This window comes from Diceros bicornis, chromosome 26 (genome assembly GCF_020826845.1).
Source record: "Diceros bicornis minor isolate mBicDic1 chromosome 26, mDicBic1.mat.cur, whole genome shotgun sequence".
NCBI lineage: Eukaryota > Metazoa > Chordata > Mammalia > Perissodactyla > Rhinocerotidae > Diceros > Diceros bicornis.
In genome coordinates, this window is record NC_080765.1 from 32,840,273 (window position 1) to 32,865,147 (window position 24,875).

The following is a 24,875-nucleotide window of genomic DNA, read 5'->3' on the forward strand; positions in this document are numbered from 1 at the left end:
TCAGACATTTTTGACTATCTTCTAATTTTCTGGTTCACTCATTCAGTAAATGATACATCTCAATAAAGAAATTCAAGTTTACACCCAGAGTAGATTATTTTCTGTCTACAGCTGGATGTAAAAGTTAAAGTTCAAATAGAACATAAAATCAGAGAAAACAATCTTTGTCTTCACATTCTTAAAAGGCCATTAAGAATATATATAGTCTGCATTTTCAAAATACCAGTATCTTTTTAAAATTCAAGTTAGAAAGATTAAATGTACACATTTCGATTTTATATGAGAAGCACAAAGCCCTTTTTGGAAATAGTATGATAAATTAACAGCGACATTCTCTTTCATAAAATCATGTTCCCTTGGTAACATTTTTTGATTTATGTTTTAAATGAATAAGTAAGTTAGTGATGAAAAACCATAAACACTGGTGCCTCTTAAATAATGCAGAATTTCAACTAGACAATATTTCTATCCCATTTGAAAATCTAAATTTATTATTACATTATATAGCCCTTTATTCTCTAAATCAAGCATGCTAGAAAAAGCAGACTATGAAGAAACAAAATATGCAGACTAAATAGAAAATATAACTGCATGCAATGTTAATCTATTTTACAGAAATACATGTCAACGCATTTCTGAGTGCTACTGCATTCAAAAAGATTGTGCTGTCTTCCCCAAATTTGTTAGCTTCCACAGAAAGATTTTATAATTTAGTAGAAATGTTTCTAAGAGTACTGGGGTAACATACATTAAACTAACATTTCTGTAAGACGTGTTGTTGAGAGGAATGTGGACTTGGGACCCAAGTAGTGACCCCCAGCCACTTCTGTGGTAAATTTTAGGTGGACTACAATCAGCAGGCAAGGGTCTATCCTATAACCCTTATGTTTATACTGTAAGTCCAAGAATATGAAGACTGAGAGATTAATCAGAGTTTTTAAAGTTACAAAATCTGCAATAATGTCCCCTTGAATAGAACAGTATGTAATTTATCAAATTCAGCAATCAGTATGCAGAGATGAATGAAATTTATATTTCAGAACTTCTTTATAATTTATCACACCTTTTCAATATTTTATAGAAATAAACCCAAATATCCTTTACAAAAAGGTTCTTGGCAGACATTTGGGTACAGAAAACAAACTTACGTTTGTACAGGTTAAGCACAGAAATGAGTCAGTTACTAAATACTAATTTGTCTTCACCCAAACCTAATATTAAGAGGAAAATGGGGGTGTGGGGAAGGAATTAGCCAGACTGACCACATTATCCAGATACTTGGCTCAGCCCTTTGATGTCACTTGGCCTGTGTAAAGAGAGTCCAGGGTTAAATAAAAAGTCTTGGGCAGGGAAAATAATACGGATGATAACTCTCCCCGCTTTTTTTATCCTAATGAATGTTGTCTTCTTAAATTGTCGCAACATTTGGCCGCTTTCTTTGGATTTTTCCTGCATATACTCCTAAAAATAGAGGAAAATTATTTCTCAATGTTAGTTTTTCTATAATGATACCATTTAATGAATGCTTACTATGTACCAGGCACAAGCTAAGCAATATACGTTATCATGTTTAATCCTTGCAGAAAATAATCCTGAGGTAGGAATTGTTACTACTGTTTGAAGGATAAGAAAACTGAGACATAGGAGAGTAAGTCACCTGCCTAAGTAATAGAGCTAGAAGTAGAGACTCTCAGAACCCAATTCCACCTGATTTGGTGTCTTCCTTAACCATTTTGCATTGCTGTCTCCTACTCTGCTTTAATTAGTGGTTTCTGAATTTCACTATAAACTCTTGAGTCAAGCACAAAACATCAAATGAGCGAATATGCTTTAAAACATGTGAGTCAGAGATGGCAATTTAGTTTGCAACAACTACGAGCAACTTTAAGTCTCTGCAGAAAACTTTTAACACCTTAGAATTCTACTTCAGTCCAACAGTATGATAGTCTATCATCATAACAAAAACCAGTTTTCTATAAATTGCTTAATAAAGGTTTTGTTCTCCATGTACATCAAATTGAAGCATAATTTCAAATTTGTTTGAAACATAATCCAGGCCATTAAAAATCTAAGCAGGAAAGAGTAATCTTTTCAAGAGCAACTATGGATCCTGTGCCGAGATTCACAGTTAGAATTTTAATCGTCATATCCCAAATTTTCAGTTTATGTAAAAGAATAAAATTCTTTAGTCTTTTTCAATTGTTTAAATATGCACTCATGTATAAATAAATCTTTAGAAAAAACAGGAAAGAATTTTTGTACTTGTTTAGATACATGTTAACTGTACATAATTCAAGGGTCAAGTTCATTTATATTAATAATTATGTTGCTATGCAATTAAACCACAATAGTTCTAAATACTGAACTTCATTGTACATATTAACTGCAATGACTTCCTGTTCATCCTTTATACTGTTGAGTATTACTAAATAGAAACAGTAGTTGCTATTTTGCTTATAGGTTCACAAGTGACAAATAGTGGAGATGAAATGCATGAGAAAAGAACATGGAGAGTAGTCACTGTGGCAAATAGATAATATGAGGCAAAACAACAGTAATTCTTCAACAATTTGCCAACTAGCTAGGATTTATCACAATATGTAACACTAACATGGAAAAACAATTGAAAATGTCTTAAAATTCCACATAACTTCACAAGCAACAGATCTGGTGGTTGGTCTGAGTTCTTCCAAAAGGTTATCTTTCAAATCAGCTGATTCTGACTGCCTCTGGAATAAGCAGGATCTTCAACTATGTCATTCTCTTTAATGTTCCCTTTCAACTCCACTGACTGCCACTCACAGTGACTTCCAAAAGATGCCCTTTGCAATTATCTTCTATATATGCGACATTATGAATTTAAACTCACTGCCTACATGCAAAAGGTAACAGTCATTTCAGTTATGATCAATATCTTGTTCCCTCTTTGAACTTATGTGAACAAATGGCAATAACATGAAAACATTTCTTAAGTTGCTTGTTCCCTCCTAATTTGGAGGCAATCACTTAGTAATAAAAGCTCTAAAATGTGCCTAATTGTATATTAATGGGAAGATTAGAATTGATTAAAGATTTAATCTTCATTGCCTGGTGATTAATTTAGGTTTCTTTTAAATGTTTAGAAAGCAATATAGTTAAAGGAAAGCATTTGGAAAGTATTTTTAATATATCACATAATTTTTGATGAGCTTAACAAAGTGTCTTAACAAAGATACCTAAAAAACATTAAAACATTAGCTTAAGAGTTTTGCATTAGCTAAACAGTGAATTTGTCTTCTTGCCACCACAAATAGAATTTAAAATTCCATTTTTAGTTTAGCCCTTAAATAATCCTCAGTGAACGTAAAGAGAAATTTAGCTCAAGCTTCTTATTGTGTAAAAAATTAAGAAAAAATAAATAAAACTAACCCCCTCCCACCTGGCATATTCACATGTGACCTTGTGGTTAGATGGAGAAATTTTTCAACCCCTTATGTACAGATACAAATATTCCCCAAAGCTGAACAGAGATGCATAGATTTAGGCATCAGATCACTATTATATTTTACTCCTTTATAAGAAGGTTTCTGAATTAAGCAAGTATAATTCTACAAATTTTTCAGATTAAAAAATATAGTGTTTCCATGGAATTATTACAGAAATCAACATTGGAAACACAGTTTTACTAAGATCTCCTGACTGCTACAAAATACTAATACAAATGATCACTAGTAGGAATGACTGTGAATATGCCAAAATCATGGTGGCATGGAAGACAATATCTCCCACTTGTGTGGCCTGGTTATGGGGAAGCTTGTGCACTTCTATCAAATGGGCTTCAGGGACTCACTTGCTACACACCTGAAACAGGCGCTCTGCTAGGCACTCTGCTCTGTGAAGACTTCTGTCTATTTTGCACAACCCCCTTCACTGATGTCTTAGGGGTTCTAATTGAATATAAAAAAATTAATAAGTCACTTGCATTAAGGTCTAAATGTTCAACATTCAAAGAAAGTAACCATACTGCATCAACTGTTCAAAGCACAAAGCAGCTTGAAAAGCATTTCAGACTCATGCGTGCACCCAGTAAGGAATCTGTACTTTTGCTTCAGCAGGAGACTATAACCATAGTTTACACCTTGTTGGAGAATCACTTTGGTGATGCTAAACTTACTACATGGATGTTTACAATATTTAATGAGCAAAATGGTATGAAATGAAAAGAAAAAACATGCCAACATAAGATGATAATTAAAATATAATACACAACAGTACACCAGAGTTATCTTTGAATACAAAACTTTAAAAGATCTTCCTGGGACCAGCCTTGTGGCATAGTGGTTAGGTCCAGTGCACTCCACTTCAGCAGCCCAGGTTTGCAGGTTCGGATCCCAGGCGCGGACCTACACCAATAGTCAAGCCACGCTGTGGTGGTGACCCACATACAAAATAGAGGAAGATTGGCACAGGTGTTAGCTCAGGGCTAATCTTCCTCAAGTGAAAAAAAAAAAAAAAAGAGGAAGATTGGCAACAGATGTTAGCTCACAGGGAATCTTCCTTCCCCCCCCCCAAAAAAAAAAGATCTTCCTAATGCTATAAAAAATATATTTTGGGGCTGGCCCAGTAGTGTAATGGTTAAGTTCATGCACTTCGTGTCAGTGGCTTGGGGTTTGCCAGTTCAGATCCTGGGCACAGACCTACTGACTGCTTATCAAGCCAAGCTGAGGTGGCATCCCACATACAGAAACTAGACGGACCTACAACTATGATATACAACTATGTACTGGGGCTTTGGAGAGAAAAAAGAAAAAGAGGAAGATTGGCAACAGATGTTAGCTCAGGGCCAATCTTCCAAAAAAAAAAATTTTAAATATCACATTTGAAAAATAGTTATCCCTTATGTAAAGAGCACTAAATTATTTTTCCCTCTCAAAGCTCATCTTGATTTGAATAGTTTTAAATACCCGTGTGTGTTGCGTTCTTACCCTTGCCTACTAAGTAGCCTATGAACAGGTGCATTCTGTCCTTGGTTTGGCTGAAGGATTCTGTTGACAAAGTAAATAAAAAATTAATTCAATAGGATAAATTCAATTTTCCCCCCATTTTCTTTCAATAGATGAAAGATGATAACAGTGAGGTGGAAGTTATCCATGCAATGATGCGACAGATATAATATCACAAAGCAAAGCAAACTGATTAAAGCATATTAATGTGGTACTTATATTTTGCTTATCAAGAGCCCAAACCTTAGGTTATCAGGAAAGAGATGTCCAACATAAGTTTTAATCCTTGTGTTTTTAGGTAATTTATTTGTATACTTTACAAAAACCAGCTTTTCCTTTCAAACATCTGAGAGAAGAAACATCACTCTTCTAAGAGTAGAAAACAGAGATAGTCAGAAATATTAAGCTAGCTTTCTAAGGTTTTTAAATAAGTCTCAAAGACCCCCTGGACTGTGGACTGAACTCAGGACATATGGCAAATTTGCACCAGAGAGAGCATGTCCCACAGAAAGCTCCGGGGACATCTGGCCTGACACGTGAACAGGTGCATGACCCGGTGTTAATATGGATCCTGTCCCTTCGAGCCTCCAACTCAGCAGGGAGTGTTCACTGATGTAATACAGAGCAAAGCCAATGAGAAGTAGTCTCGGGCTTTATAAAATTTTCTTCTCTTTACAAACAAAAAGATAGCCTCTCATTGAGACTAAGTGATTTTTCTCACCTTGTTTCAGAAGGATTTTGTTTAACCAGAAATTTCTTACTTGGCATTCCCATTTCAGCAGCTCTAACACAATATAAAAAGAAGGACACACAAACAAGGTATTTAGAAATGGGAAAGAAAACATGCATATAAATGCAATACAGGATGACAGAAACACATCATCATTTAAACGCTGGGGTACTACTGAGAGACCTGTGCTAAGCATTCTAAAGACTACTTTCGAGAAAGAAGAGTTTTAATGAGATAGTTACTAGGATATTCTTTGCATTAAGTTTTTCCTCCCAAGAAGTCTTTAGGATATTAGAAAAAAGACATATTTAAAAGATATAAAGATTCACTATTTTTAAGACTGATTGGCTACTATACAAGTTGAACATTGTCAAATTTATTAGTTAATACACTTATCTAAAGATGAAATCAGATTTTACCACCTGATTTTACTAAAACTCTTTATATAAAAAGAGATTTCTATCAGCTCAGCTGCAGAAAAGTTAACTGTTCTTTATTTCTAATTAGAATATACAAACAGACCAACAGATGACTAAAATTAATTGGTTTAATAATAATTAATATTAAATTAAATACACATGACACAAAAAAACTTACTTCATGTACTTCTTCCTATCAAGAGACTTCTGTGTTGCAGCTGAAAGAGCCACTCGTGGACTTTTCATTTTATCCTTTAAAATACAAAAGTAACATAAAGCTCTAGTGGTACCAGTAATACCACTAAATTATAGCATAGGATGATCTCAGATTGCATGGAAAAGCTTCTCTTACTAGCATTTTGAATTTTAACTTAGGCTTTATAATTGAAGCAGTCTGATTTTTAAACATTAATTAAAATTGTTTTTTCCAATGAAATAATATAAATTTGGCTTGTTTTTCTTTTGCCAACCACAACTAAGATCTTTGATTCAAACCACAGGTCTCCAACACTATGATATATTTCAAATTAATTTGGAGCCTGTTTTCTAACTCTGATTTCCAAAAAAGACAAAATCCACACGATAGTTTCCAGGACACTCAATCAGGAGTTGCGGATAGTTTTTTATAAGCCATCCAAGCAACATTCAAAGCGTCAACTCCAAAATCCAGTCACAAAACAATATGTAATTCTTTCATCAATTTCTTTTAAATCTGTCTACAGATTTAAATGTTGCTGGTAATCCTGGGAATTACTTGTGCTTAGAACTGTAGGAAGGGTGCTATAATCAATAAAGAATGATATTTACTATCAATTACCCCAAATTCAGAAAAACCTCATTTTGAAATAATAAGAAATATATATATTGGTCTCTGCCTCTGGTTCCTAATAACATATGGTCTTTGACACTGGTTCCTAACACAGAGCTCCTAAAACCCTTGTAATCTCCTGAGTGTAGGGTGCCAGGAACATCTTTTGTTCTAATATTTGGTCTTTGACAGAGTTCCTAAATCCCTTGGAATTTCCTGGGTGATAGGAGCATCTTTTGTTCTAATGAGGCAACTTCTGGTGGGCTCCCAGATGGGTACTGTTCACCAGAAAGGCTGAGCATGGTTAGAAACTTGGAACTTTCAGCCTCAGCCCTTATCCTCCAGGGGCAGGAGAGGGGCTAGAGACTGAGTTAATAATCGATCATGCCCACGTGATGAAGCCTCCACAATAATCCTTAAGTATGGGCTTCAGGGAGCCTCCAGGTTAGTGAACACAACCATGTATCAGGAAGGTGGCCCTCCCCAACTCCATGGGGACAGAAGCTCCTGCCCTCGGGACCCTCGCCCCATGCATCTCTTCATCTGGCTGTCCATCGGTATCCTTTGTTATATTCTTTATTATACAATAAACTAGTAAATGTTAAGTGTTTCCCTGAGTTCTGTGGGCCATCCTACAAAAGTATCCAGCACAAGGAGAGGGTCATGGGAACACAGATATATAGCCAGTCTGTCAGAAGTAAAGGTGACAACCTGGGACTTGCAATTGGTGTCTGAAGTAGGGCCAGTCTTGTGGGACTGCTTCAACTTGTAGAATCTGACACTGACTCCAGATAGATAGTATCAGAACCAAACTGAATTGTAGGACACCCAGCTGATGTGGGAGTATTGGTCAGTGTGGGGAAAAAACCACTCATGGTGTCGGAAGCATTTTGTGAGCGTAGAAGAAATAGAGTTTTTCTTTTTCACTCACTCATTTAAAAATCACAGAACATACCATTTGCCTGAGCATTTTCTCTTTGCGAACTTCTCGATCATGATGTAGAATAGACATCCTTTCAGCCGCATCCATTACAAAGAATATGTCATGAATACCATACAGGGCAGCTCGCAACTAGGTTCAAAAGAAGAAAATATTGCCCCCATTTAAAAAGATGAGGTTAGAGTTCAGTAATATTATGTACACTTTTATTTGGAGAAAAAGGTTAAAGTTTCAATTGAAACCTATTTTCAGGGGTTAAAACATTTCCATTTCCTAAAAGCCCTCAGGACGTGCACATTTACCTGAGCTAACACTCTTTCCTGAAGAGAAGCATCTTGTGCTGAAACAACTCCTCTCTTTAATGGTGCTTCTGACTGGAAACTTCTTATGAATTCCATAGTATCCTGAAAGAAGAAAGGCTCCTTCAAAAACCATTTTTCTAGAAAGATTCATGATCACTGGAGTTTCCTTTGTTCTTTTTTCTCAGTCATTCCAAAATTACTAAGAACACAAAACTATTACCTATCAGAAGTCAAATAGCACTCACTTTAAAGGGAGACAAAAATATACAAACAAGTTCATTTACATATTTTTAAAACTATCTGAATGAGCTTCATAATCAGATTTCTAAAATTACCTAAATTACAGTGACCAAAAAATGTTTGATCTGCCTAAATTCTGAACTTGTCAACTCAGCTGTCACAAGACTGACAGAAACTGAGACAGAAGTGAAACACAACGATTTACAACAATCTCCTTACTTTTACAGTTTGTCGGAGTTGCTTCAGCTTATCTGTCTGCATGAGCCGACGAGTAAGAAATCCTTTTGCCACCGCAGTGATTTTGTTACACTTTGCTTGTACTTCTGGACTGAAACCCTAAAAGAAATAAGACAGACACAATCTTAAGAATCTGAGCATTATACTCAAGATTCTTTTTCTTAATCTATTACAATGAACCCAATTCTTCTATAGATGTATGCTCTGTATAGTTTCATCTGTAATAAAAGCTAAGCTATTTGATGTATGCAGAAATATTCATGCTCATCTATACAACTTAATATAGCTCTTTAAAAAATTAGATAGATAGACAGAAGACAGACAGACAGACATACAGCATAAAGTTTGCCCACCTGAGACCATTTGGGTTTGGCCCTTCCAAAAGGCCTTGTTACTGAGAGTTTGGTCAAGCCACTTGTTGACGACCCCCAGAGGTAGAATGGTGCTTCACTTGCAGAACCGAAGCTGTGTTGCAGGGCAGAATTTGTGAACCCTAGAGAAATACACATATAGCATTATACTTGATGTCAAATAATCAGAATATGCAGAACACCCAAATAAACGCTTATGCCACTCATTAAGAATAACAACTGCCTCTGCAAGTGATCCACATGAAGACTTAAAATATGGATGGGCTTTAAGCTTATGCACCAGATGGATCTTTTCAACACAAACAGCATCTCAGGATAATTGAAGATGTGAAGATAAGCCCTTACTGGGACTGGGGAATTAGATGTAATTCAAGATCACCTGGGAGGTAGCAAACCGTGTTTTCACTTGATGCATATCACCTGCTGCATGAATGAACAGAGACTGGGCTCTGAGTCCAATTTCCCGATATTTGCCTTGCTAAGGTGCTTTTCTCTCGAACACCTGCTCACCGGTCTGTGCTCTGTTGCTATCATTTCATTTTTCACTAGTTAATAAGCAGCCGGCAAATAGCAGTGGGTTGGACATGGATTACTTGAAGAAGCTACAATTTTAAAGTATGCCAAATAAGATATCTTACCATAGGATAATTTTTTCAAATGGAAAATGATTTTTAAATATTTACCAGAACTATTTGAATTTGAAGTATGAAGTGAGTCCACTTGAGACAGCATTGTTTCTAGCAAACCAGAGTCATTTATTTTTCTCCATTCTAACTCGACCGCATTGTTAATGTCCAGTTCAGAAGCTTCTGCTGTAATCACCTTCTTCTCTTTTAACATTTTCTCCTGTTCTTCTATTTCCTGTAGATTAACAGTTTATGATAACATTCTAGATCTTTTAATTATATCCCAAAATAGTATCATTTTAGGCTTAGCTAAAAGTCTGTGTAATTATCAGCAAATTATTACTTCAATTTTTCCTCTCTCAAATAAAATTGACTATTTAATTGATTTTAAAATGTGAAATACTAAGTATAATAATCTTAGAACAAGTGTCCTTCCCCTTATGATATACTCTTGCAGAATGTATATTTCAGCATCTATTTATAAAATACCTTTTAAAAATATTAAAAGTTTGGAATCAAGGATTCAATAAAGATTCTCTTGATAAATTATGCATTTATTTTTAGATAGGGATCTAAATATTAAACCTCACATTCTGGCAATAAAAATACGATCCATGTATCAAAATCAACAAGCCTCTTAGATTAAAACATACAGGGGAAAAAATTACAAGTATCATATACATGACCAAAAGTCAGAGGTATCCGCAGCTAAATTCCACTTACCAGCCCTATATGCCCACATTAATATTCCTCACCTTTTGCAATCTTTCCTGTTCTCTTTCCTGCTCAGCTATGAGTAACGATAACTGCTGGGCGTGCTGTTCTTCTAGTCTCTTCCGCATTTCTTCAAAAGCTAACATCTTGCTTTTTAATATCTCCTCGCCTTCTGCAAAGAAACATGCACCCTCAAATTTAGAAAATTTACTACAAGCCTAATATCTGATGTTTTATACCATCAATTTAAATTATGCTTCTGACCAGAGAGTATTCCTGGATCTGACATAATATAATCAAAACATAGGCAGGTTCCCACTCTGAACCACATTCCCCTTTGCCATTCCTCTTATTTCATGCTACCAAATAAAGGCCTGTATCTTACCACCCTTACCCACTCATTCAGTGGATCCCATCGTGATCTGAACTGACGGAGCCAAGACTATATGTTCTGTCAAGACTCGCCTTACTCCACTCAACTTCAAGACCTGGTCCTCATCTGCATCTCACCTCTATTCATTCTTTTGACTCTCGTCCTTCTCCAGGATCTCTGTTATTATAGCTTGTAGTTTTGCTTTGTTTTGATTTTTAAATAAATGTTCTTTTGATAGTGTAAAGCTTCTCAGCTTGAGGTTCCAAAAAAGACTGGATATTAAAATTACAGATATTTTAATTACTAACTAAAAAATTTATTAAATCATTATGACTTTGCAACCTACTGAATAAAAACTGGTGAGACACTTTGAAATGTTGAAATACCAAGAAACACACAGATGTAGCACATATATATTTATGGATCCATTATAATTCAACTAAATTCAAGGAATCATTCTTTCCAAATATACAGTTAATGATTTTTTTTTTTTTTTTTTGGTGAGCAAGATGTCCCTGAGCTAACATTTATGCCAATTTTCCTCTATTTTGTATATGGAAGACCGCCACAGCATGGCTTGATGAACAGTGTATAGGTCCATGCCCAGGATCTGAACCTGAGAATCCTGGGTTCACTTGGGGCCACCGAAGTGGAGCACATAAACTTAACCATTACACCACTGGGACAGACCCTACAGTTAGTGATTTTCATTGAAGAGAAGTATATTATATTTGTCCTACTGCCATGGTATTCCCATAATTTGTTCCTAAGTACATTTTGTTCAGCTACAACAATCTGCATTTGTTCCTGAGCAAGTTTTTATAGGCAAAGGGGGCTGGAAAAGCAGGAGTAGAATTATAACCTTCAGCAAGAAAGGGAAAAGCCCCTTGGCTCAACCACTCACCGACAGCAGGAGTCTATTCAGCTCTGTCTTAAGAAATTTATAAATGAGCGCCTGTCCAGGGCCTCCCTCCCTAGAGAGGTGCCCCCAACTACGGGCTGCTGTCAGCACAGTGCACTGCCTCCCTTGCCCACTTGGACAGCAACCTGGCTGCCTCCATGACTGGGCCCATCTCACATGCACTGGCCTTGCTCTTATTAAGACACTGCAAGAATTGCTACTTGGTTGGTTTTGTGTACTTCTGGTCTTCACTGAGACAGCCTGTAGCCAACACTATGTCATCTACTTAGAGAATCCAAGTTGGCTCCCAAAGTGTCAACTGTTGTTTTTATTAGAGTTCTTATAAAGTTGCACAGGTTTTAAACAGTCTGCCTCAACCATATTTTTCCTATAAACCCTGTTATTTTTAGTGAGCAATTTTAGGAATGTGAAGTTTTTTTCAGGAAGATATATATCACATTAGAGCTGAAATGTCTATGTCTAAGAACTTAATTGACTTGATTTATATGTCTTCCATATCAGTAATGAAGAATTATGAACCAAACAACAAAGTAAGGAGTAATGAAGAAGAAAGACATGTTTTAGCTGTTAATGTAACACCAGAAGCAACAGAAAGAAATTTGAGATAATTTATATCAATAAAGACACTATTCTTGAAACACTACTCACAGAGCCTTATTTGTGATATTTTCTCTAATAATTTGATGTTAAAGTGTTTACTGAAGAGCCAACTACATGAAGATCTCATTATAAATGAAAGGACAAACTGACGAACTATCAGAAACCATAGTCCAAAGGGAAGACGTCATACAATACACTGGGTTAAAGCTGTGAGTGATGTTTCATCCAAGACCTTTTTCCTCCAGTCATTAACAGTATTCTCTGTAATGCCAAGAGGACTGTGAAAGATTCATAACCTATACGAGAAAATCCTTTAAGAAAGCCTATCAAATGTCAACAAACTGTAGCTAATTAGATGCTCCCTGATAAAATAAACAAAATTAAATACCCTGATGAACAGATGAAGATTATTATTTTGCAAACTACCAATTAAAAGTATTAAATAAAGGTGTGATCTGCTTGGCAGGTATTAAATATTTCGAAGTTTCCTTACCTTTGAAACTCCTTTCTAACATTTTATTCTTGTTGATGTAGACAGACCCCTTAGGGAATCTTTTTTCTGGCAAATGTTGCTTTTCCTGTTCAGCTATTCCAGTTGTTATGACGTAAGGGCAGTTTTCTTTTTGCAAACTATCAACATCTAAATCAAGTCTCCGTTTAACTTTCTCAAAACTGTTATCCAAAAATGGTTCATTTCCACAGGATGGCATCGGGGTGTCCATCTGCTGTCTGGGATTCTGGTTTTGCATCAGTAAAGGCGATGGGTTTTTTACATCATAAGACTTATTCAGTTCCATTTGTAAATTGCAGGAGCTTTTCGCTAACACACTGGCTGATTTGAGCCCACTTACGTTTCCAAAGTTTGGACTCACTGGACACTGACTGGCACATGGCTCGTGCAATCTTGGCATTGCACTACAAGTACTGTCCATTTTGTGGGGTCCTCCCCCATCCGATGTTAACTGACCTTCCACGACAGCAAGTCCATGAATGACTTTATTTTCTAGTTGATTTCCTGAAGACTGACATACCCGATTTGGTTTACCTAAAACCATTTCCTGGATGGCTTCTGATGTATTTTTGCTGACATAAACCTTGCTTGAGCACACTCCTGCTAAATCGATTGGTAACTTTGGCACAGTTTCGGGTACGTTTGTTTTTTCATCGGGAGCTTGAATGACTAAGTCTACTGCCTGTTCTTTTCCTTTAGGACTTAACTCACAGGCATTTACTGGGTTATTTATGAGTATGTGACATGCTGACGATGGTCTAGAACGCCTTCGATGCATTTTAGGACTCAGGCTTGGCTCTGGACTAGGTAATTTGGCATATGAACCAGTAAGACTTTTGATAACATTATTTTCAGTAACAAAAGTGGGAATGACTTTGAAATCAGAATCAGGATCTAAAACAGTGGGATGGCCAGTTCGGATAGGTATATCCACTTTAGAAAAGCTACCTAAAGCTGACATACTCATGCTGCTTGCTTGAGTGGAAGCACCTTGGAGAAGAACATTTGATTTATTAAGGCTTGGTTTGTCAGGAATAACTGAACCACAGTGTTTGCCTAGCAGCTGGGCATTGTCCTTTACGCTGTCAGTCACTCTGACAGCATCATTTTCTTTGTCCGAATGACTCTCGTTAACACTCCTCTTTGCATTACTTCTCAGACTGCGTATAGATTGTTCTCTTTCTATATATTCCTTTGACTTTTTCATCAGGTTCTGAAGACTCATTATGTAGGGATCTGGAGTAACTTCTTCCAAAAGTGATGGATCCTGTTCTTCATTTGTTGGGAAGAGACCATCAGAAATAAGAGTCTCTTGTAGGGTTGCTGAGGAGGTCTTTAGAGAAGCTTCGTTTTCTGTGCAGCTAATATTTGAACTATTGCATTGCTTCAGAGAAGTAAATTCTCCTGAGTCCCTAGCTAAGTCTATCCCATTAGATTTAAATTGGTCTTCATTATTCAGTGGCAAAATTCCAGTTATCTTTTCAAATTTTGCTAAAGCAGAGTGTTCAGTAGGGCTTGGCAAGATAGTTGGAAATGTAGCAGGAACACTCAAGTTTCTGACTTCTGAATTACAGTAAACTGTTTCAGTGTCCCACTGATCAAAATCACTCACATTAGGTGCTTTTCTAACCTGAAAAAGGAAATTAAAAATTAATATTTCCTCACGGCACAAAAAGCCTTTGATTTCATTGTTTGCTGAAATAAAAATGAAATTGAAGATTCAAAGTTCTAATATTTGAAAATATAAACAAATAAAAACTCAGATGACCTTTTTCTGTGGTAGTCTATATCACACGGAGCTCAAATTACTGCAAAAAATATCTGTTGGTCATCCAGGCCTATTTAATAAAAGATTAAAAGAAAAAAAGGAAATTATCTCATCTGATACAATTATGAACATATATATGTACATGTGTATACACACACATATATATCCAGATATCCATGTGCAATCTTGGAATAGAAACATTCTCCTTAACTTTCTTCTGGTTATATGTTATTAATGTCCCCAACTGTTCCTCCTATGAGAGCTATCATTTAAGGATAACAATGTATAAGATAAATAGCAAATAATTAAATTTGTTGCATAAATGATTCCCTCTTTAACAAAGACAAACTTGCCCAGGATATTGATTAAGCAAAAATAATTTAGTAATAAGACTCCTCCCTCCCACATGCTTAATCCAAATTTTAACTAAAATCCTTCTGTATGATGAGGCAAATTTGTAGTAAATGATAGCTCAGCCATGTAGCTTAAATTACTTAAAAATAAGAAAAATTTCAACTTAAAACCCAATTCATTAAAGCAAATTTCAATCTGATTAACTAATGGTCATTTAAAATAGCAATCTGTTAATGAGTTTTAGAACAAGCAAAGTAAGTAAAAAATGTGATTTATTAAGATGAGAACAATTGTATACACAAGAGATCCAATGGAAAAAAATTAGAATTATATTTTGTATCTAAATAATTCAACTTTGCAAAAGAATAAAAAGTGAACTAGGACGGTTTCTAAAGATTATACAAGCATATATTAAACTGGCAGAAATCATTATCATATGAATATAGACTCTAGGATCCTGAATATTAAAATAGTTTTAGGTTGTTTTGTATGTGTTTTTTTCCCAGACCACATGGTACTCCTGTTTTACCTTACAAATCCCAAGCCATGTAATGGTTTCCAGGTACTAAGCAACAAACAGTACAACAAGGTGTACTTCAGTCCCAGCCTCAGGACCAAAATAAAACAGAAGGGATACAGAATTATGAAATCCATGAACATGTTTGTGGGGTTAAGTAAAATAAACTATTTCCTTAAAATATCTCACATTTCACATTTGTGATATTCAGCAGCTATGTTTTTTGTACACCACTAAAATGAGCCTTTGGTTAGACGATTTAAATAACAACAACAAAAAACTATCATAGACTCCTAGGTTTTACAGGTGAAACAGACCTTAGAAATCTATTTGTATTACAAAAAATTTCTCTATCTGCATAATTAATTCATTACAGTTCAACAATGTACATGCTCTATTAAACAGAGAAAGTTTTAAGACTCAACAATAATATCACTAGTAGTATATTTGATATATTCCCTCAATGACCAAGAATGATATGCCATTTTTGTTTCAGTAATAGGAAATATCTAGTAAATCAAAAACCCACTCTTATTGGGCTACACATATTTTTTAAATTTAATATAAGCAGTAATTATAATCTGCAAGTTAAAATCTACTCCCCACAGGGAAATGAAGGTAGCAGTTAGTGGGCAAGATCCTAAGGTTCACTGTACATGTGTCATCTAGTATGAATTACACAAACTGCAAACCTGTAAGATTAAGAAAAAATAAAAGAAGTAACCTGCAAAACAGTGCTATTTATGGCAGAAATTATTTGCTCAATCTCATTAACATTTTTTTCTTTTTAGTGTGAAATGATCCAGACCTTAAAACAAATTGTTTCTACAAATTTAAATTAAGCTAAATAAAAATTATTGCAAAAGGTATGGATGTGTTGTTTAAATGGCTTCAATTTGGATCTATGATGCATCTAGGCAATTCTATTTATCTAATCTAAAGTGCATTTGTGAATCTAAGAGCAGAATTTCTACCAAAAAACCTGGGGGCAGTTATTTACTTTAGCAGAGAAAAAGAATAAGGTCATTGAGTCAACAGTCTGATTAGTTCAGAGGTAAACTACAACGGCCAATTCTATCATTTTGTCACTGAGAATTCAATGTTTTTAGAGTCATAAGACACAGACAATAAACGGTTATATTCAGTGTATGGCTCCATTGTCTAAGTACCCTCTGACTCAAGTACTGGGCATCACTACCAAGCGAGTGAATTTTCTTTGGAGTAACTGAAATGGAATATCACAAATTACAAAACTTCTCAAACATAACAGTAAAGTGCATTGGTGATTACCCAGTAAGTGCAAATATATTTCTGAAAAATTATCATCAATGCTTACCTCATGATTTCTTAATTATAACTTAAAAGAGCTTAAATTACACACCTGAACATTTTCAAGAATCTCCTGGACACGAGTCAATAAAGCTTTCTTCCTATTAACCTGCTTTCTCGCTTCTACATCAAGTGCTTTCTGCTTTTCTTGTTGCATTTCCTTTCTTTTCTCAACGTTAAGCTGCAAAACATCATAAATACGTAATTATTTCTCAGAAATGTAAAAATATCATAAAATCAGGAAATTTTGAATCAGAATGATTAAAAACATGTACAACAGGTACAACTATCCGTAATGAAAGAAATCCGAACAGTGGTTTGGGGTAATGACCGGGATGGGGCATGCGAGATCCTTCTTCGGTGATGAAGATGTTCTGTGTGGGTGTGAGTTACACAAGTGTGTGCCATATATCAAAGCTCATGGAACTTTAATACTTAAGATCTGTACATTTTACTATATGTAAATTACTCTCAATTTGAAAATAAAAGTTAAAGGAAAAAAAAACCTGTTCATGTACCAAATGCTCTAAAATGAGAGATAAAATTAGCTCTTTGACCTTGCTGGCTTTTCATTTGGCAATATCTTACTTCATTGGGTCAGTTAGATTTTTCAACTTGAATCTTCTAATCAGTATACATTTTACCTCTTTGCTACCTCAAGATAATGTCCAAAGGTTTAATGAGAAAAGGAACAGATAATGTTTTATTTGCCTACAAAATCAGAACACATTCATTGTACTCTCCAATAAAAATATAATGTACCTAAAAAACTGGAGACTTCTAAGCATTATATCTTTTTATAATGGACTTATTTTTTTTTAATGAGGAAGATCAGCCCTGAGCTAACATCGTGCTAACCCTCCTCTTTTTGCTGAGGAAGACCAGCTCTGAGCTGACATCTATTGCCAATCCTCCTCCTTTTTTTTTTTCCCCAAAACCCCAGTAGATAGTTGTAGGTCATAGTTGCACATCCTTCTAGTTGCTGTATGTGGGACGCAGCCTCAGCATGGCCAGAGAAGCGGTGCGTGGGTGCGCGCCAGGGATCTGAACCCAGGCTGCCAGTTGCGGAGCACGCGCACTTAACCACTAAGCAACGGGGCCAGCCCCTATAATGGATTTAAATCTTAATTATTAAGTCCTGGAAAGTTTAGTCACTGTGAGAAAGAGCCAAGACGTATTTTAGACTTACACAAATGGAAAACATATCATAAAAAATTATTCCCAAGTTATAATATTCATCTATCAAATACAACATAAAAACATGGATTAAGGTCCATAAAGATCAGATTTTTCTTATAAACAAATAACTGATGGAGTCATAGACCCTAAACAACAAGGCTCAGACATTTTGATCCATATTAAACTAATCAAGCATATGTCATCAAGTAGCTGATAAAGATGTTGTTTTAAAATTTTTTTCTTATTTGCATGGTACCAAAGAATTATGCCACAGTTTACTTGCTAACCAAAAGGGGAAAATGTATACCTTTAAAGAGTCATTTGGCAGTCTCTACTGTAAAAGCAACTGTTCGAACTAAACATCACTAACACAGGGACAACTAGACACTATAACTTCTGATTTAATTTAATATGAAGTACCTGGCATCATCTCCAAAGAATTCTTGCCAAAAATGTTTAACCTGTCTCTCATCAACTTTTAGACTTAATTTCTAGTTTGTAGGAAGTATAGGGACTAGAGGACAAGTTAAATATCACTATGAGGAAATAATTAGACAAATCCAAAATGTAAAGCATTCTACAAGATAACTGGTCCAGTCTTTTTAAAGATTTACTATGATAAAAAAAAAATTTTTAAGAGGTACAGGAACTGTTCTAGATCAAAAGAAATTAAAAGAACATAACAAGCAAATGCTATTTGTGAACTTTGACTGGATCCAGATTAGAAAAAAAGTTACAAAAGACATTTTGAGCACAAATCAATAAATTTGAATATGAACAGAATATTAGATGCTATTAAAATTATTATTAATTTTCTTAAGGTGTGATAATGGTATGGGGTTTATGTAGGAGAATATCCTTATTTTTAGACTATGTATACCAAAATATTTAGAGGAGAAGTGCCATGTATGTGCAATTTTCAAATGGCTCAGCAATAAAACAAAAAAGTATGTACATATACACACACACATATATAAAAAATCACAAACATGATAAAGCAAAGATGGCAAAATAGTAAAAATTGTTTAATCTAGATGATAGATACATGGGTGGTCATTGTACTATCCTTTCAACTTTTCTGTATATTTGGAAATTTCATTAGAAAAAGTTAGCAGAAAATATTGATCTTTTAACTCTGGTTATACAAAAAAAAATAAATTTAAAACTCACTTTCTTTTAATAATATTAATTTTCTTATTTGAAATTAAGTTATATACATTTAAAAAATATTCAATCAGTATCAAAGGTTATATGATGAAAAGTGTGTCTTCCCTCCCATCCTATATTCCCTCACCCCTCCCCAGAGAAAGAATATAATATGCTTATTGAAAACCCAAAGAGTTAACGTATATTGAATACCTCCTATGATCCAGGTAGTGTTCTAAGCATTTACATTTAGTAGTTCATTTAATCCTCAAAACAGCCCTATGAGGTAGGCATTATTTTCATCCTCTCTTAACAAAGAAAGAAAATTGACCTGCAAATTCACAGACCAGGAAAGTGGCAGAACAGTGATCTGAACCCAGGCCAGCAGTGTCCAGCCGGGCTTCTAACCACTACTCCACACAGCCTCTGAGAGCATGCTGTGCGCAGGGATTACTGTGGCTTGTGGCGATTTAGATCTACTATACTCATTTTAACAGCATGTAGGAAAGGCTATAAAATGGACCAGTTAGTTAAACTAGCCTACTATCGCTGGACAGTTAGGTTGTTCGTCAATCTTTTGCTATTTTAACCAATGCTACTGTAACCTTGTACATATTTCTTCAAGAATACAGACGAGCATAATTGTAAGATATTCCCAAAAATGGAATTGCTGAGGCAAAGGTTTTGTACACTTCTAAATTCTGATAAACATTACCAAATTGCTCACCAAAAAATAAAATCTCAGCAAAAGTCCCTTGTAAGTGCCTTTTCCCTACAAACTAAGACGCACTAGGTCCTATCACATCTTTGCCAATCTAGTAGGTAAAGAATGCTAACTCATTTGTATTTCTTTAATTATGAATAAGGGTTAAGCATCTTTTCAATGTTTATAAGCCTTTCTTTTGTTTTTCTGTGAACTACCTTAGTGGTTCACTACAGAAAAAAAGATTGTTTAAAGTAAAAGAAAGTTTACCAGTGGAGAAAGCACAGCCACTCCATGGAAGCGAATAAGCGAGATGCTTTCAGACTGGACAGGTAGAAAACTCTCTGTGGACAGTGATGCTTCTTGGATTCTGGCAAGACTTTTCTCACAGAACTTCTCATACTCCTCCATCTTCCCACAATCACACTACAAAAGAAAAAAATGTCAAAAATGAGAAAAATAGATCTTAATTATTGGGCCAATTTTGTAGAGCACTGAAATATTCCTAGAATTCACAATTCCTAAAACTGGGCTTCCCAAAATGGTTTCACTGATCAGAAGCTAATTCCTGGTTATAAGTAAGCACCTCACGATACTACCCAGTGAAGCCTTGGTTCATATATTATATATTTCTGAACATTTGTATGTAAATCAATATTTAAATGTGATTAGTTTAGAAAAGTACTAAGAACTCACCAGTGAAGTTTCCTTTTTAAAGGAAACAAAGTTCTGTACCAGTTTACTAACTTCAGATTATAAAATAGATATTTTCTTTAGCAGGACTTATCTACACAGCACAAGAAAAAGTAAAAAATAAAAGGCAAAAATGCTTTTGTAGCCAAAAAAAAGAAATAAGGGCTATTTAAATAAAAGAGGCTATTTACTTTCAAAACTTCTTTTTCTATCATGGAGTTCAAAGTCCGTTATACTTACATATCTTAAGAATTTCTTTTCTACTCCATGGTCACTAGCCAAATCAGTCAGGGGTAGAAAATAGAACATCTATTGGCTCTGGTATTAATTCCATTTTATTGTTGAAAATTGGAACTATCACGAAACTACTTAAAACAATCAGCCCAGGAATTGCACAATTTCTGAAAAATTGTGAGGGTGGCTATGAAAATACAAGGTAACCAGGAAGGATTAGGCAGCATATTCATTCGTCTAGGAAGCATGAAATATTTGATTGCTTGTTTCCATAGCATTATGTCTGGCATTGTTTCCTTTAAATAAGCAAGGGAAAATAAAGAGACATCATCAAAATCATAACCACCAAGGGTACAAACTGTAAAAACAGAAAACCTAATACAATAATGTTCCTTTAAGATACCATAAATAGTGTTCATCTTAAAACAATTAACTAATTAACAAAAAAAAGAAAGGGTAGAGAAATTCAATTCATGATGTGAAATATGCAAAGATGAAGATACAATATGATACTGTCCTAAACCTCAAAGTACTTACAAATTCAGTACACTAAGGTGTCAGGGACAAATTATAGTGCAATTAGAAATGAAGAAAAAGCATTTTCAAAATTATGATTAGATTATGAAAAAATAAGATGTATTGCTAATTTTGACCAACAGCTAGTTTTATTAATAACAAAACTTCTTCCTACCATCTCATCCATTCTAATTATTTCTATATTAAATTTACTCCAAGTGAGAGTTTAATTTCAAAGAAATGGTTCTCTAGAGTATGAGATTATTCTGCAAACCAATATTGATAAAACAAACAAAAGTAAAAAACAAACATAACACCTTACTGCACGATAACCATAGCAAGGCCCCATTTGTCAGTCTGGATTTCAACCCACATTATATCTTAACAACCAAAATACGCAGAAGCTAAGATGTAAGAGAAATTCAAATGACCCCATTTCTGCTAAAATACTTCAAAATATTTTTTACCACAGCCCATGCATCCAGCATTACAGAGAACATAAATAGCTGACTCATACAATTAATGTAATATTCTTCGTATGGATACACAAGCAAACATGAAATTCTATTTTAAAGGTCTGAGAAATTTAAGGAAATAAAATATCTTTATGGCAATAGTTCTATTTTTCTTTCAGCAACATCATGAAGATATATGCCTCATGCTTTAGAAAGTTAAATTCATATCCCTTTAACAGTACATGTATGTCAGACGTATTGCAGATCCACAGTAAGAGATTATTATTACAGCATAATTTATAGCATATGATAATGCATTCACCACCCAAATACAAGCGCCAATAAGGTGATTACGGAAATTACCAAATGATCCCAGAGCGTGACTGGATCCTTCTTATATTTCAGTCTCAGCTTGGATGTCGCCTCCTCGGAGAGGGTGTCGCCGACGAGCCCATCTAAATTAACCCTGTGACAGTCACTATCACATTGCCCTGCTGTTTTCCAATTTTCATAGCACTTACCACTATCTGAAATTATCTTATTTCCTTGGTTTTCGCCTGTCTTCCTCCACCAAAACGTAAGCTCCATAAGCACAGGTACTTTCTCAGTCTTGCTCACCACTGAAGCCCCATCACACAGAACACTGTCAGCACACAGTCGGCATTTGATAAAAGCGCTGAATAAATGAATTAGGGTAATTAGCTCAAACAATAACGAAAACCGGGAGAAAAAAGAGAGTGGACTACATAGCAAAGAAGCTAGCAAGGAAGAAGGGAATTGAGAGAATGGAGTTTCATGGATGACCCTATTCTCAGAGAAGCCGGTACCTCTAAACTGCAAAGGCAACCGTTTAAAAAGTGAGCGTCCGTATCCTATATTAAGGCACTTCGTCTCTCACACCACAATTACCTCTGTCAGCAGGGTTTTATTTTAAGGGAGCCCCGACTACAAGGCCACGCCAAGCACAAATCTACTGCCCCATACTTTACCACCAGGCATTACTGGTCCACTTGAATTAATAATTTGTCAGCTGCATCAAGTTCAGACATGTCTCATTTCTCCATTTATACCATGACTTCTCCAAATGAGCCTCTTTGCAAACCCCGCAAACTCATGGTCCTGCTACCTGCTCCTCAGCAGTGCTCTCCCAGAGATGTCACTGAAGGGAATGGTAAAAGTAGCACAGAACAGATCTGGCCTTGTTTTCAGATCCTAGCTGGTTGTTTACCCATCAGTCTTCCCAAAGACATAAACGTCTTATAGAGGTAATAAAGGGGAAAGTTTCTTATTCAGGCCCACACTAGCTGTATGTTCTTGGCAATTCACTTACCATCTCTATGCAGTCTATACGGTCTCCTTATCTGTAAAATAGGAATAATCTGAGTATCTGTCTCAAAGAGATTCTATGAGGATTCGATGAATTAATACACGCGTGGCAATTACTATATTGCAGGACATGCAGAGAGCATCAATAAATGGGGCCGCTTTGGTTATGAAGAGGAGGAGGAGGATTTTTATCACTAGATTATGAACTCCTGGAGGGCAGCGACAGTGCTTGGTTCCTGGCAAAATTCAAATATAACTTAAAAACACGGAAAGGGGGTCAACGGCTTCCTCCCTTCGCTGTTTCCAGACCGCTCCCCATTAAATCAATCTCTAGGCGCCTGCCATTTGCCTAAACTGGGGATAGGGAACTGGAATGACAACCAGACAGAAGCAAAGGGTGGGAACCACCTAGCAGCATCAGGGGCAATCAAGAGAACTTGCTTTATTATCCTCATGTTTATGCCCCAGAGAGGCGCAGAGGCAGAGTAAACAGCGCTCCTGGGGCCTCTGGTTGTGGTCACCGGCCTTCAGAAATGTCCAGTGCTCACCCCGGGGACGCCTCCCTCGCCAGCATCGTAGAAGAAAAACGCCCCACACTGTTTGAGCAACAGGAGGTGGTCCCCGGCTCTGGCCCGAGTTTATTTACAGGGGATCCTCTGCCCCAGCGCCCCACGCCCACCTCCCCCAGCTCCTCTGGAAGGCTCCATCCCGAGGGCCCACCAGGCGGTGTCAGCATCCGAGCATCACCTCCGCGCCCGGGCACCCACCTTTCGACACCCGGCGCCCTTCCAGGGTCTCGAAGCCCGGGGGCCCAGCACCCGCGCTCGGGCTGTCCAGAGCCCGCCCTCAGCTCTCAGGGCGCCAATGCCGCCTTGCCCGTGGCCTCGGAGCCGGGACCGGCTGAGGATCGAGCCCGCTCCTCACGCACACACCTGATCTCCCACGGCCCGGGCAGGTTTTCTCCCCTCGCCCCGGGCCTTGTGAGGAAGCCAACGGCTCAATCGGTACAGACAGAGAGCAGCTCGGTCCGCCGCCGCCTTCTCCTCCTCCTCCCCGCCATATTACGGGTCTCAGGCGGCAACGCGGGCTCCTGGCAACCGCCGCCGCCGCTGCTCGGACTCCACCTCTCCCCACCGCCACTTCCGGCGGTTGCTTCCCGGGCTGTTGGAACCGTTGGGCCTCCAGAAAACTACAATCCCCGAGGTGCATTGCGCGCCTGGGTACGCGCCCTGGCCCAGTGATGAAGGGAGTAGTACTTACGGGCAGCGCGGTGCACGCTGGGAAACGTAGTCTTCACTACGAGCTGAGGCCTCTGCAGGTAAAATTTATTATATGGGAACGCCCCAGGTCTGAAGCCGCCTGAAATGTTCCTTGAAGTTGCTATTTTTCACTTATCCGTACAGATATAACCTCATTCTGTGTGGTCGTTGGAAAAGATACAACATTCACCGAAATTTTTTCTCTGTAAATAAAATATTGCTGAATCCTAGAATGCCAACTCAAAGCCTTAAGACATCCCTGACCCTTTCGCAAATCAGTGGGAAAAACGTCCAAGAAAGGTAACAGATTCAAGATGGCCCAAAAAGCCCCGAATGTTTTACCAGAGTTCTCTATCTAAACAACATGTTACCAGCTTTCCAAAATACAATGCAGCAGCCGCTTTCATTTGCTAACTCGGCTTTACCGTTTGCCTCTTTTACTGACCCTGCTTCCCGTGCCTATACTTGCATATATAAAATGAAAGTTTTAAAAGTGCCTATCACAAGGGTGGCTGTGAGGAACAACTGAGATATTCTTGCACAGTGCCTGGTGCATAAGCCCTACTATTAGCCCATAGTAGAAGGACAAGTAAGGTTACGAGGATGAGTAGCAGTGCAAAA

The 24,875-nt window shown here is 36.7% G+C and overlaps 1 protein-coding gene across 6 annotated transcripts; it reads right to left on the reverse strand.

Annotated features, from left to right (window-relative positions):
* Nucleotides 1–746: 746 nt before the first annotated feature.
* Nucleotides 747–24,109, reverse strand: CCP110 (centriolar coiled-coil protein 110). 6 transcript variants are annotated; one of them, XM_058569943.1, is made up of 18 exons: nucleotides 23,928–24,109; nucleotides 23,000–23,030; nucleotides 22,191–22,345; nucleotides 20,705–20,994; nucleotides 20,042–20,197; nucleotides 16,796–16,924; nucleotides 12,758–14,405; nucleotides 10,411–10,541; nucleotides 9,713–9,890; nucleotides 9,012–9,151; nucleotides 8,641–8,757; nucleotides 8,182–8,283; nucleotides 7,895–8,011; nucleotides 6,310–6,383; nucleotides 5,704–5,766; nucleotides 4,965–5,024; nucleotides 3,841–3,926; nucleotides 747–1,461 (listed from the first exon to the last, which is right to left on the reverse strand). In XM_058569943.1, the coding sequence occupies exons 4-18, from the start codon at nucleotides 20,771–20,773 to the stop codon at nucleotides 1,409–1,411; spliced, it is 3,123 nt and encodes a 1,040-aa protein (XP_058425926.1). In that variant the 5' UTR covers nucleotides 20,774–20,994; nucleotides 22,191–22,345; nucleotides 23,000–23,030; nucleotides 23,928–24,109; the 3' UTR covers nucleotides 747–1,408. The 6 variants fall into 6 exon arrangements, with proteins under 6 accessions (XP_058425926.1, XP_058425925.1, XP_058425928.1 ...); XM_058569942.1 differs by lacking the exon at nucleotides 23,000–23,030; XM_058569945.1 differs by lacking the exons at nucleotides 20,705–20,994; nucleotides 23,000–23,030.
* Nucleotides 24,110–24,875: the final 766 nt, after the last annotated feature.

Excerpts from the sequence above, each read along its gene's own strand:
- CCP110 (XM_058569942.1), bottom strand. The coding sequence starts at position 20,773 with ATGTTCTATTTTCTACCCCTGACTGATTTGGCTAGTGACCATGGAGTA. Across the intron at positions 16,925-20,041 it reads TGGCTGTGCTTTCTCCACTG|CTTAACGTTGAGAAAAGAAA; the intron begins GTAAACTTTCTT and ends GATGTTTTGCAG. Across the intron at positions 5,767-6,309 it reads GATAGGAAGAAGTACATGAA|AGCTGCTGAAATGGGAATGC; the intron begins GTAAGTTTTTTT and ends ATATTGTGTTAG.